General features: G+C 39.1%; 1 protein-coding gene across 1 annotated transcript in view; it reads right to left on the reverse strand.

The window, feature by feature from the left end:
* MAL (mal, T cell differentiation protein (MAL blood group)) overlaps positions 1–12,235 on the reverse strand; it is a 48,993-nt gene extending 36,758 nt beyond the window's left edge. Inside the window, exon 1 of the mRNA XM_074287659.1 lies at positions 11,588–12,235. Coding sequence (XP_074143760.1) covers positions 11,588–11,680 — 93 coding nt within the window. The 5' untranslated portion in view covers positions 11,681–12,235. The remainder of the gene's footprint in view (positions 1–11,587) is intronic.
* Positions 12,236–14,006: the final 1,771 nt, after the last annotated feature.

Consider the following 14,006-nt stretch of genomic DNA (forward strand, 5'->3'; position numbering starts at 1 on the left):
TTCAGTACATAATAAGTCCTTGATATGAATTTATGGAATGGAAACAAGTTGAGGGACCTAGAATTTAAAAATCAGGGCTAGGATGATTAAGCATTAATATTGTTAACAAATACTTATTAAATGAAAGCTGTTCAAAGTGACTGAGTAGGTTCAAGAGATGAATTGGAGGACTGGATTGACTCCTAAGTGCATCCCCTCCCACAGGGGTTCAGAAATCAAAGGCATTAATTATCCCTCAGAAACTTTCAAATACAAGCCGACTTGGGGTCTCACCAAGGCAATGACCCAAAGTCTTCCAAGTATGGCCCACCTTCCTGGGGTTTAGGAAGAATTAACTCAGTTTAAAGGAGACACAGAATGAAGGGGGAAGGGAGGAAAACCATCTTCCAGCATTCTAGCATACTAGGGATCTTCAGGCACAATAATCTCTTAGACATGTTCAGCTTGAGTGACCCAAGATTGTATCTGGGCCACCTGTATAAAGACAGTCTTTGTAAGTAAACGGACTCAGAGAACTTTTATTGTTCTTTGCTCTTTTGCTTTTTCTGAAAGTCTAGCAAACTCCTTGACAGGGTCATGGGGAACTTTGTTTGGAATAGCCAGCACAATAATTCAGCTCATGGAGGAGTAAAAGGGAGAGACAACATTTGTCCATGTGTCACAGGAGAAAGTAGGATAATGACAATTTCAACAGCAGATGTCATAGAGATTTGGTTAGAAGAGGAGGTATAGGTCTTCCCAGTAGTCTGTCTCCAAGAATTGCTGACAGTCACCATCATGTGATTCATTCAATAAGATTTCTGACTTGCATAAGAACTTTTTGGTTCAAATACAAAGCTTTGCAAAATGAAAAAAAAAAAATCAATCAAGATTAAAAGACAAAGATGATGCTTGTGAAACCAGGTATGAACTAGGTGAATAGCCTCAGTTTCTTCATCTTTAAAATTTTACAATTAGGGATTGATCTAAATGAAGTCCTCCTAGCTCTAACATTCTATGATCTGTCTTTGCAACAAGATTTTGTTCCCAGTGGAAGGTTTCCCTGACAAAGGAATGTCAGCATATTCTAAATTTGGCTTGGAATTACTTGAATTAGTGACGAAAGTATAAGGATTATCCAGGGGCATATGAACTACATTGGGGATAAATGATTGATTATAATGGTATTTGAAAACAAAGAACTTTCAGAGATAATTAGATTCTCCTTTCCCTTTTATTCTCCCAACCTTAGATCATTATTAGCATAGATATAAACATATACATAGAAACAACAAAGTGGTTTGCACTTGCATTCCATTTTTAATGAAATCTCTCCTTTGTATCGTTTTCTTCACATTGAGACGGATAGAAAATTAACTCCTGTTACAGGAAAAAAAAATCAAGCAAAATAAAATTTCTGTGTTGGTCATATCCAAGTTTTGTGTATCTCCTTCTGCAGTTTGAGTCACCTACTCTCTGACAGGAAGTGGGTAGACTAATGAATTCTTTGAAATTGTGGCTTGTCATTGCATTGATCAGAATTCCTAAGTTCATAGTTGTTTGTCCTTATAATATTGTTGTTTTTTTATAAATTGTTCTCCTGGTTCTGTCTAATTCATTCTGCATCAGTTCATACAAGTCTCCCTAAATTCCTCTGAAATCATCTTATTATAGCAAATAGACTTCTATCATATTCATATGGTATAAGTTAGTTAGCCACTTCCTAGTTTATTTGATTAATCTTCATAACAAATCAACTGTGATCATTTGACGAATGACCATTTTGCTGAAGGGGAACTTAAGGCACATCACACTTAAGTGACTGCTCAAGATTACATATTTGGTAAATGGCTGAGTAGGGTTAAGATTCCAAGTTGCTTGACTTTCAATATAGTGTACTACTGCAGGACATATTGGGGTTAAGTGACTTGTCCAGGGTCTCACAGCTAGTAAGTGTTAAGTGTTAGATTTGAACTCAGATCCTCCTGATTCCAGAGCTGGTACTCTCTATCCCCTGTACTATCTAGTTATCCCCCAAAGTCCCTCTTTTTAAAGATTGGGAAAATGAGGTCCCAGAAAGGTAAAATGACTAAGCCAAAATCATACAGACATTGAGTATCTGAACACATGGTGTTCCTAACTCTCACCAGTCATTTTGGTCTATATTTGCCACTGGACCTGGAGGCTCTGGAGGGGAAAGTGAGGCAGGTGACCTTGCTTAGCCCTTCCTCCTTCCCTCCCTTAAATCCAATTCACTCACCTGTCACAGCCTCACCTCCATGATGGCAGGGTTCTCTTTGAGAACTAAAGACAAATAACCTTTCACTAATATAGTAGAGCAATATGGTGGTCAGGTGTCCAGCCTGTCTAGCCAGCTCACAAAAGCCTTTCAAATTCAGGAAATGTTACAACCACACTGGATTTGGAACAAGAGAACCTTGGTTCAAATTCTGCCTCAGATGGTTATCGCCAATAAAATTATTTAACTTATAAAATGAGGAAGTTGGACTATATGGCCTTTAACTCCTGGCCTGTTAGCACACTAATCATTTCATCTTTGCATTTAGAGTTCAAGGAACTAGGTTTCAGTCTCAGTGTTACCATTGAGAATACCCAATCTCTAGTCCAATTTACCTAAATCATGAATCATATTCACAATACCCTGCCCTCCGTGAAGGTTTATCCAGCCTCAACAGAAAGATCTACAGTAGCAGGTAATTTGTTACTCATTCAGAGGGAGCCCTTTCATTTTGGGACATTTCTAACTGAGACTTTTGTTCCCAATAATGGCCAGCCATGGATGAGTAGAGGATTTTTAATTACAGGAACACCCACATTGATGAGGTTTTTTTTTTCTTTGCCTTTCTTTGTATCTGCAGTGTACCTGGCACATAATAAGCTTATTGACTTATGTGTACTACATCTCCTTTACTCTGTCCTTATGCAGTTATCTTTTGAATCTAAGTTTAGGACCTTATATTTATTCCTCATAATCTTTGACTCAAGCCCTCAAGATCTGAGTTCACAAGATAGTTTATTCCAAGGAACTACCCAATACTTTGATTCATTCTTGCTCCCATGTAGATTATCCACTTTGTAATCTCCAAGTAAAGTTCATTTTCCTAGCTGTGAGCTTGGAAACAAGGAGACTACTCTTCCCAAGTTCAAATCCAGCCTGACATGCACTAGTTGTGTGACCCTGGGCAAATCATTCAATTCTATTTGCTTCAATTTCTTAATTTGTAAAATGAGCTAAAGAAGGAAACAGCAAACAGTCTAGTATCTCTGCCAAGAAAACCCAAAATGAGGGTCACAAAGAACCAGATGGGAATGAAAAACAATTAAATGATAACAATAAAGATGTGGATGAAAAAGTTCTCCAGCTAACATACAAGCACATACTTTAGTCCACCCTGCTGAAAATGGATAAATTTCAAAGGACTCATAGACCTCATAGAGAAAACCTATAAAGGACTCACAATAGTCCCTCATTCTGGTAAGGACCTCAACCTATGTGGTCATCTGGGAATGTCAGTAAGCCAGTCAAATTTTTATTAAGCCCCTGTTATATGCCAGGCACTGTATTAACTTCTGGGGACAGTAAAAAATAATTCCTGTGCTCAAGGAACACACAATCTAATGGGATAGAAATCAAACAAACACATATGTACAAATGAGCTATATACAGAATGAACAGGAAATAATTAAAGAGGGAAGGCACTTTTTAGTTAAAAGAGAACAATCCCAGTCACTGAAACTATTATCTTTTGTCCTCTCAGTAAGCATCTATAAGCATATCTACCCTTTGTAGGGAAATGATTTCAAAAGTCCCAAACTAAGGCTCACCCTTTAAACCAATTGAATTAAGAAACTTTTGTCATTAACTTTCTTAAATCTAGTAAATGATTCAGACCATTGTTAAAACCTGTCAAGACTGGATCCTGCGAATATTAGTTTTTTGATTCAATATATTAGCTATCCCTCCTAGCTTTATATTACCTACAGATTTGATAAGCATATCACTTTTGCCTTCATTCAAATTACTGACAAAAATGTTAAATGGAACAAGGTCAAAAACAGAGCCCTATGGCACACCACTAGATACCGTTACTAGGTTGGTATTGATCCATTAATCACCACTATTTGGTCACTGTCATTTTCAACAAATTTTGCATCCACATTAACTATACTATATCCAATCTAAACTACCTATCTTATCTCCAAGGATACTGAGAGACAGTCAAATTTTTTACTGAAATACGGATATGTCATTCACTGGCTCTACCAACAAAAAAAAAAAAATGGGATTAAGTCTGGTAATACTCTTTATTTATTTATTTATTTTTTAACAAAACTGAATTGCAGTGATCATTGCTTCCTTTTTTAATTGCTCACAAAACATCTTTTTAATAATGTATTCTATGTCAACCTCACCAGCCTATAGTTTGGATTATACAGTCTCTCTCTTTTTATTTATTTTTTGGTAAATTGTGTTTGCAAATTGTAAATTGTAAAATAGTAAAATGGAGACAATAACTGTTTACTTCCAGGCCAGCAAGAAATTCTCCAAAAATGACAGAAAACAGTTCAGTCATAATTTCTTTCAGCATTCTTGGTTCGTATTCATGTAGGTCATAAGACTCAAATTCATTAAGGTCAGCAACCTGTTTTCTGAATAAACCCTTCACTTATTCATATTTGAAACTGCTTATTAGTTCTATGACCTTAGAGATTCATTTCCCTTCTCTTGATTTATTTATTTTTTAATTTTAAAAAATGTTTGTTGTTCAGCTCTATTAGTCTCCTGTGGAGACCAGAGGCATCAAGAGCTGCCCTGCCCTTCCTCAACTCATGCCCATTGTAATGGAAAATATATGGAAACTACTCTCTAATCTGTTTGTTCTCATTTTCTGAGTAGTGAGAAACATGCTGGGTTTTCAGTCAAAGGAATTACCTTTACCACCTCAGTTTCTTCATCTATAAAAAAAGGTGGTTAGATTAGGTGATCTCCAGAATTTTTTTCAGGTTTAAACTTCTATTAATTTCAACTCTTACTACCAGGCAGATTAATGTTTCTAAGGGAGCATTAATTCATTCAACAATTGTACAGCATATAGATTAAAGAGAAGATTAAAAATTTGGATGAAACAGGATTTCTGTTATCAGGGAACTTATTGTCTTCTAGGGAGAGAAGATACAGAAATAATTTAAAAACATGTTGTTCTATACTAAGTGGATCAATTCACAGTTGCAAAACAAAGTGTTGTTTGAGATCTAACCACTAGAATTCATGGAGGATATTTCTTCTGAGTTGAGTTTTAAAGGATGAGTATGACTTCAAGAGGCAAATGTGGAGAAGGAAGACAATGAAGGCCTGGGGAACAGCAGGAGCAAAGTCATCAACTTGGTGCATGGGACAGAAGGGGGGAAAGAGCATTAATATCCTTCCTCTGGGTCCATTGGTGGGATAGGTTGTTGTTATTTTCTGTTTTTGGAGACAACCAAAATGACATCATGCTATGTTAAATTTGAGTGACTGCCCTGACTGTGGCTGATCAGACCAATAGGAGCTCAGAATGCTCTGCCACAGGTCAAGACACAAATAGTCCATATGAATATTTAGGGTAGCTTCTTTAATTCTGTGTATTTTTAATTTCTTTTGGGCTGAAATTCAATTCCACTCTGCTCATAGAGCACAGCACCTTCTCTGATGAGGGCAATGCTGGGGCACTCCAGTGCCAGTGTCTCCCAAGTTATACAATTGATTCTTAAGTTCTTTTTTTTCCCCTGAGGCAGTTGGGTTAAGTGACTTGCCCAGGGTCACAGAGTTAGGAAGTATTAAGTGTCTGAGACTAGATTTGCACTCAGGTCCTCCTGACTGTAGGGCTGGTGTTCTACCCACTGTGACACCTAGCTACCCTAGTTCTAAAGTTCTTAAAAGAGAGATCTTGAAAGTGTCCATGTATCTCTTTTTCTGACCATCTTGTGAGCTCTTGCCTTGGGTGAATTCTCCATGAAATAATTCTTTGGCAAGCTTACATTTGGCATTCGTACAACATGGCAGCCAAATGGTGGGATCGGTACTGGCATAAAGCACGCACATAAATGCTTGCTGACGCGCCAACTCCCTTTGCTCTTCCCTCTTCTGTCTACACCTACCAGGAAGTAGAGCCTATGGTCTTCCAGCTCTGGGTCGGTAGGAAGATCTGAGACAGAGGCAGGAACTAAAGTTGGCAGGAGGCAAGATGTGGAGGAGCAAGAGTTCTGCTCTCTGGTCCAGAGATATCAGCCCACCTGCTCCCCTTCTCAAGGTCACCACCTATTGCTTCTGGCCAGCATTCTTTTTTTTCCTGACTCACTTTGGAACAGAATGGAATATATTTTGGCACTCAGTTCATGAGATTTTCAAAGAATAGTTTTAAAAAATGCTTATAAACAAAGATGAAACAGTCAAGGAATTTCTTTTTTAAAAAGGCTTTGCTTAACGCCATACCCCTTCTTTCCCCTTAGGCCCTTTGTAAGGAAGAATTGAACTGAGATGAAGTTATATTTTAGATAAATGGGCACAGAAACTGAGACACTGGTTCAGTAGGAGCTAAAAGAGAAAGGTCTCTAGATAGGGTCAAGGAGGGCGGCTGCAGACTGGGCAGGCTGTGGTGCTGAAGGCAGGGGTTGTGCGTGTGTGTGTGCATGTAGTCAGTAAAAGAAGGAGCCAGAGCTTGTTCTTCACTCTGTCCTTCTCTTTATCTTTCACCATAAATTCTGTACTTCCTAAACCAGCTCTGGGGAGAAGGAAGAAATCAAACTTGAGAGGGCCTGAGAATTCCCCATTTCAGGAAGAAGTCAGCAGAAGGAGACTCTCAAGAGCTTCAAAGAGCAGTTTTATATTTCCTTGGAAGGGAGGTGTGGCCTGGGGAGAGTCCACTATAAACAAGAGCCACCAAATGATTGTTTTTTGTTTTTTTAAATAAATAATAAGTGATGGTATTTTGGAACAAGAGAAACCAAACCTCACATCACTGACCACATCAGTAAACACTTAGTCAATGCTTTTTAAATTCATTTTCAGTCTAGCATGCTATCCACTCTATCCACTGCTGGAAGTGACTAGTTTTTATTGCTAACTAGATCCTAAAGCTGTTAAAGGGTAGCAAGTGTTTACTCTAAATTTTGAAAGCTCAGGGTAAATCCCAATTAGCCTTGATTTAGCTAGCTACTTCTCTGCTCCCAAGCCCTTTTAATAAGGCTATAAATTGGAGGCTAATTGAATTCAACTTTACAAGCAAAGGAGAATCTCTAGTAGCCCAAAGTCCTATGGTCTGCCTAGTGATACTGTTCTTTATCCTCAATGCCAGTTCCTATGAACCTCATCTCATAATAGGACCCACTTTGCAGCAGAAGTAGGAACATTGGACTGAAAATCGGGAGACTTAGTCTTCTCAGTCTCCTTATCTGTAAACATGGAATAATAATGCTTGTTGCTGTGACCTATGATAAAGTTCTTTGGACAAAAGACCTAAACAAAATGTAAGGTGGTACTATTATAAATTACTATAACTTGTTGGGCATCCAACTTGTTAACTTCTGGGGAACTGAGGTGGCTCACTGGATAGAGCCCTGCTTTTTAAAATTTTTATTCCAAATCTAATCTCAATGAACATTTATTAAGCACCTATCGTGTGCTGGGTACTGTGCTGAAAAACAAAAAGAAGCAAAAGACAACCCTGCTTACAATCTAATGAGAGAGAAGACATACAAATATATATATATATATATATATATATATATATATATATATATATATATATATATATATAGAAAATAATTAACAGATACTAAGTGACTTCTTTTTGTCACCTGAATAATGGCAATGATAACAGTGCCTTTCTCACAGGGTTTGGGGGAGAATCAAATGAGATAACATTTGCTTCTTAGAAGAGTGCTTGGTACATAATGGGTGCTATATAAATGATAGGTATGGTTATTATTAACCATTATTATTAACTTAGACTTGTGGATTGTCTGCATAGATAAAATCTGAGTAGTCAGTGCCATTGAAGGAGCTCAAGCCTCTTTTGGGGAATCTTTAATCATCCAGTAGCTAGGTGGCTCAGTGGGTAAAACACAGGGCTTGAAATCAAGAAGAATTGAGTTTAAATCTGTCCTCAGACACTTACTAGCTGTGGCACCCTGGGCAGCTCCCATAAGACTGGAGAAGGGAATGGTTAACCATTTGCCAAGTAAACCCTACAGATAGTAGTGGCTAGCTATGATCCATGGAGTCACAAAGAGTCAGACAACCACAATTCAATTTCTGATCTGAAAGTGGGGCTGCCTTATGATTAAGAAAACAATAACAAGCCCAAAACGCATACCCAATCCTTTTCTTCTCCCGACTTCCATAGTTTTGTTAATGGCACTACCATTTTCTGACTTGCTTTGAGTTATATGGCTTTTCTTTTCCATCAATAATAGTGTGATATTTCTGTTTCCACGTCTCTCCCTTCCATTCCTAAAGCTACTACCTCTGTTCAGTGTTTAGACCCTTATTAACCTCTCATCTAAACTATTATAACAGCTTCCCCATCTCTAGTTTTCTTAGTTCTATCCTATCTTTAGTTTTCCTAGTCCAATTCATATTGCATATGCTTGATCTTCCTAAAACAAAACTTGGATTTTACTAGTCCCTTTCCCAAAAACCAAAATGTCTTGTTTACCTACAGATTAAGTCTAACACTTCAGCTTGGCATTCAATTTGCATAATGTTGCCCCAATCTAACCCCCCCCCCCCAACTTTATCACTTTCTAAACATACTCCACCTTCTAGTTAAATTGAATTACTCACTGATCCCTTAATACACTTCAAGGTTCCTTGCCTCCATATCTTTGCTCATGCTATTCCACTTTGCTTGGAATGTTTTCTCCTTCCTGACATCTCAACCAGTTGAAATCCTGCCCATCCTTTAAGACCCAGATCAAATGCTACTTCCTTCATGAAGGATGATCCCCCTCTTCCACTGCAAGTGGTCTCCTTGCTTTTCGCACCCCAGAGCTATTACATGGCTCTTATTGCCATAACTAGACATTGTGCAATCGGCACAAAATGTATTTTCAATTCAGTTGTAAAGTGTGGAGTTGTAAAGACCCCTAAACATCTCCACTCTCTTTTTCCAACTACTACCAGATTGTAAGATTCTTTTAAAGGGAAGAACTATGTCTTAGACATGTTTCTGGCCCCTGAATTGCCTGCAATAATACTTATATCCAGTAAGAACTCAAATTTTTTTTAATTTGAACATGGTTACGTGATAACTAAATAGAAAATTTCCATCTAGGAGTCACACTGCAGTGCCTAGAGATATCTATCATTTAAAAAATTTCCCAAAATATCCTGAAAGCCACCTTCAGCAACACACTTGGAGTTTTTGATCTGAATAATAGGAAACTACCTATCAATCAATCAATGAGCACTTATCAAGCCCCTACTATGTACTAGCCCCTACTATGTACCTATTATGTATGTTAGGTCCTGAACATACAAACACAAAATACCTTATATTCTATTAACAAAATGCAATAGGACTTTCTCCCCTTCTGCTTCACTCCCTTTTCTAATTAGTTCTCCACACAAAACTTTACAAATCCCAGTAGATGGCTTAGAATTTAAAAGAATAATGTGTTTGATTTGGGGTTGAAAAAGAATAATAGAAAAGCAAACAAACAATTCTTGGCAGTTGGTAACACAAGCATGCAGCAAATTCTAATAGCTGGTATCCAAGTTTAAACTGGGTGATTGCTAGTTACTTTCTAATATGCAACCAAAAGGAAATTCCCTAAGAATTTCCATTGAGATTTTTCAACTACGTATAGCCTTTATGGACTTCCCATTTGAACAAGGTCACTGAAGACTCGATGAGAAGTGGAAAGGCAGGTACAGAAAAGTTCAGAGATTTGTCCAGATCACTGACTATAAGTGGGAGGAGAATCTTAAGCCTCCAAATATTTAACCAGTGAGTGGAAATGCACTGTCATGCAAACTGCCCCTATTGTAATCTTTTCAAATTAAAGTAATCCAAATTCATAAATATAGGATTTAAAGTACATATCAATAAGCCCCAGTTTTTGAATTAGGGATCAATAAGTCCCAATTTTTGAATTAGGGATATGAAAAAAGAAACAAACAAAAAAATCCACCCCCCCAAAAAAAACCACCGAAATTCAAATCCTTATAGGATATCCCATCTATAACCATTATTTTAGAATCACTCAGATTCTTTTGCTTGCTATTCCTCCCAAGAGACTGGGCATTTTCAATGACTGTCCCCTAAGCTTTGAGTGCTGTTTTCCATCCCTTATTCCTCACTTCCCAGGCTTCATTCAAGATTCAGGTAAAATTCCACCTTGTACAAGTCTTTCCCAATCCTGCTTAATCCTAGTGCTTTCCCTCTGAGACTCTCCTCAGTATACTATATTTCATTTGCACATAGTTGGTTGCTTCTCCATTAATTTATGGGCTCCTGGAGAGTAGGGACTGGTTTTCATTTGCTTTTTGCTTTATTTTTTTATTTTTATTTATTTATTTTTGAAATCTCCCCCCCTTTTTTTTAAACATCCTTAGCGCAGTGCCTAGAATATGATAGGCGCTTAATAATTTTTGTTAAGTAGCTGATAAAAACGTCTTTAAAAACTTAGTAATTCTCCCCTCCCCCATCTCCCCAGGAATCATAGATTTATAGCTAGAAGGGCTATTAGAGGTCATCTACTTTAACTCCCTCCATAAGTTAGTACCATAATAAACCAAATCAAACATTTATTTCAAAGTTACACAATTTTTCTAGTGACTCAAAATATATTCCTCTCATCAAGATACCTTTCAAAAGTAAAAAACAAAAAACAAAAAACCAACCCTAAAAAGTTTAGGAATCGGGATAAGGATTAGGAGATGTAGGCAACGTTACAAAATATACTCGGAGGTTCAACTGAAAACAGCAACTGTGCATTTGGTCATTACAAGTTTCAAAATAAACCTTAAAAAGTTACTTAAAACTAGTCACATTCAGAATCTTCTGGATAATGTGATTTATTTAACAGTACATTAACGATTTTTAAAAATACTGCCTCTTCAAAACAATGTTTTGTGGTATGCCCACATTGTTTGTTGTAGCATAGTCTAAAAAAAAAAAATCAGATGGCTGTAATTACAGATGAGGAATTGAGGCACAGAGAGATCATGGGATCCTTAGAAGTGACTTGCTTAAAAATCACATTGTACTACGGCAAAATTTGAATCCAGATCCAGAGTTGTATATAGCTAAAGCAAATGACTTCAATTTTCTGAGCCTCGGTTTCTACGTTAGTAAAGGGAGAATAATACTTGAACCCGGTGCCTCTCACCGGGGAAAGTGCTGCGAGGAAAGTGCGGGAGAAACGGGAAAGTGCTAAAGCAAAGTCCGTATTAGCATCCCTTGTAGGGAGTCTCTCGAGTAGGGAAAGTCCTCACCCAAGAGCTAGCTAGCGGCGGACAGCCCGGCAATTCTGCAAGCGCTATTTCTACCCTCACTCCCACCCCACGCCAGGAAAGAATAGATATTTGTAAAGACCAACTCACAAATTCAAAAATGAAAAGTAGGTCCGGGAAGGAGGCCAGAACAGAGAAGCCGCTGGGCAGGGAGCCGCCTCCCGAAGTTGCTGCAGGGGCCATCCTTGCTTCTGTAACAGCAGCCGCACCTAGTGTCGCTTATTCTAAGGGCCACAGGGAAGGTCTTTCCTCTGCCAGGCTCTACTCGTTCTCTCCACTTGTCCGGGAGAATTCTGAACTGGCCCGATGGCCCAAGGTGCCCAGAATTAAGGGGGGCCGAGGAGGGGGAGGGAAAGGAAGGAGGAGGAGACTGGAGCTCCAGTGGGAGGTGTGGTCCATTAATCAATCAATCACCCTGCAGGTGTCTCCTCCCTGAAGGTGAAGACTAAACTCCGAAAAGACGCTGTTAATCCTTTTCTGGTGGCGCTGGGCTCGGGTGACTGTGCCAGCCGGGAGCCCCCCGCCCAAGCCCAGAGGAACGTACTCCTGACTTTGCTAGCCCAAAGTCTGACCGGACTGGTCCCAGTGTCTTCCCGCCCTCTTCCCCCAAACTGGGCCTTCTCCGTCCAGTCTCTAAGGGAGGGGGCCGGCTTTCTCGGGGTGCGGAAGGTTTCCTGTGTACGGTTTGGAGAGCTCGGGTTGAATTGTCTGTCCTTGAGGAGTGTGGGTGGGTGTGGCAGAGGGTTGCGGCGATGGGGGGGAGGGAGAATAATATTTTCTAGACTTTGGAAATAGAAAAGATAGGGACGGGATCCTTGATTCCATCGGTTTAAGGCAGGGCTTCTTAAACTTTTCCCACTCCTTTTCATCCCAAAATTTTTTACACGACCTTAGTATATAGATATGTAAAGTAAATACACAAACCAAACATCTATGATAATAAATCATAATTTTAGGACCCTCCTCCCCCTCCCATTTTCAGTTACTTCACTCACGACCCACAGCTTTTTAAGCCTTGGTTTAGGGAACTCCTACCCATGTAGGTTGCCGGTGTCCTGGGCAATTTAGTTTTAGAGTTGCCTGGGGGATACCGAGAGGATGTAATTTGCCTACTTATAGTTGGTAAAGCCCTTTGAAGGAGTATTCGAACCCCTCATTTTACACACAAAGTCCCCTAGCATTCAGGGGAAACAATTGATTTGTACAAGGTCTTGAAGGTACGAAGGCTGGATAGCTTCTCATGTTCCTTTCAGGACTGAATTCTATGGACCTCTAAGAAAGGTATTCTAACCCAGTTCTGACTCTTCAGTCCAGTGATCTGTCCACTAGCTGTCTATACACGTGTGTCCTTCATTTTCTGGGCCCCTTGCAGCATCCTAGATTAGTCTAGATTAGTCCAACTTGGTACCGTAATTAAACATTTCCTTCCTTTCCGAAAGCCACGCTTGCAGGAGTCAGGGGTTTCTGTGACATAGGTATTTTCCCTTATTTAGCCTCCATATAGTCAAGAGAGTGACTGTCATGGGTTAAAAAACCCCATGACACTTTTCAACACTGCAGCCACTTAAGTTTTAAGGTTTTGCATTAAAAAAAAGAAAGAAAAAAAGCCTCCGTCAGTCTGTAGTGTTGGCGAGTCAGTCTTTAGGTTTCTGCTTTTACATTCAGATCTTCTTTATCCTCTTGCTCGCCTCCCTCAGTGACTTATAAAACGAAGCTAAGAAACTGGATTAAAACTCCATTATAGGGGCAGCTAGGTGGCGCTGGTGTTAGAGCACCAGCTCTGAAGTCAGGAGGATCTGCGTTCAAATTTGATCTCAGATACTTAGCACTTCCTAGCTGTGTGACCCTGGGCAAGTCACTTAACCCCAATTGCCTCAGCAAAAAACAAACAAATAGCTCTATTGTGGGGGACACCATTTGAAGTTCACTGGGTTGCTTATGCCTACCTGGAATTTTAGGGGAAAAAAAGTCATTTAAGTTATTAGGGAATAGGCTGTCAGATATGTGGATAAGACATAGAGTGAGGACTATCTGAGCTTGAATCTTGTCTCAGCTGTGTGTTCCCAAGCAAGTCACCTGCTATCTTTCAATTTGGTTTCCTTAGCAAGAAATATATATAGATATGATTCCTCTTTATATTTTACAGTTCAATTTCCCATGTCAATATTCTTTTTAGCACCAGTGGTGGATCTATGTAAGGAAGAATAGGGAAGGGAATCATTTAATATGAATAGTGATGGTTGGTTTGGGTCTGTATCACTGAAAAGATGTAGATTGTCCCTATCTGTCCCTATTCAGTCGCTTCCCTACCCAGCCCAATGCTATCTTTCCAGTATTCTTAAACATCACTCCCCTCCACACACACTGTCATACTGGCTCACTAGCTGGTTTTTTTTTTCCCCTGAGGCAATTGAGGTTAAGTGACTTGCCCAGGGTCATACAGCTAAGAAGTGTTAAGTATCTGAGGTCAAATTTGAACTCAGGTCCTCCTGATTTAAAGGCTGGTGCT

The sequence above is a fragment of the Sminthopsis crassicaudata genome, chromosome 2 (genome assembly GCF_048593235.1).
Source record: "Sminthopsis crassicaudata isolate SCR6 chromosome 2, ASM4859323v1, whole genome shotgun sequence".
NCBI classification, from domain to species: Eukaryota; Metazoa; Chordata; class Mammalia; order Dasyuromorphia; family Dasyuridae; genus Sminthopsis; species Sminthopsis crassicaudata.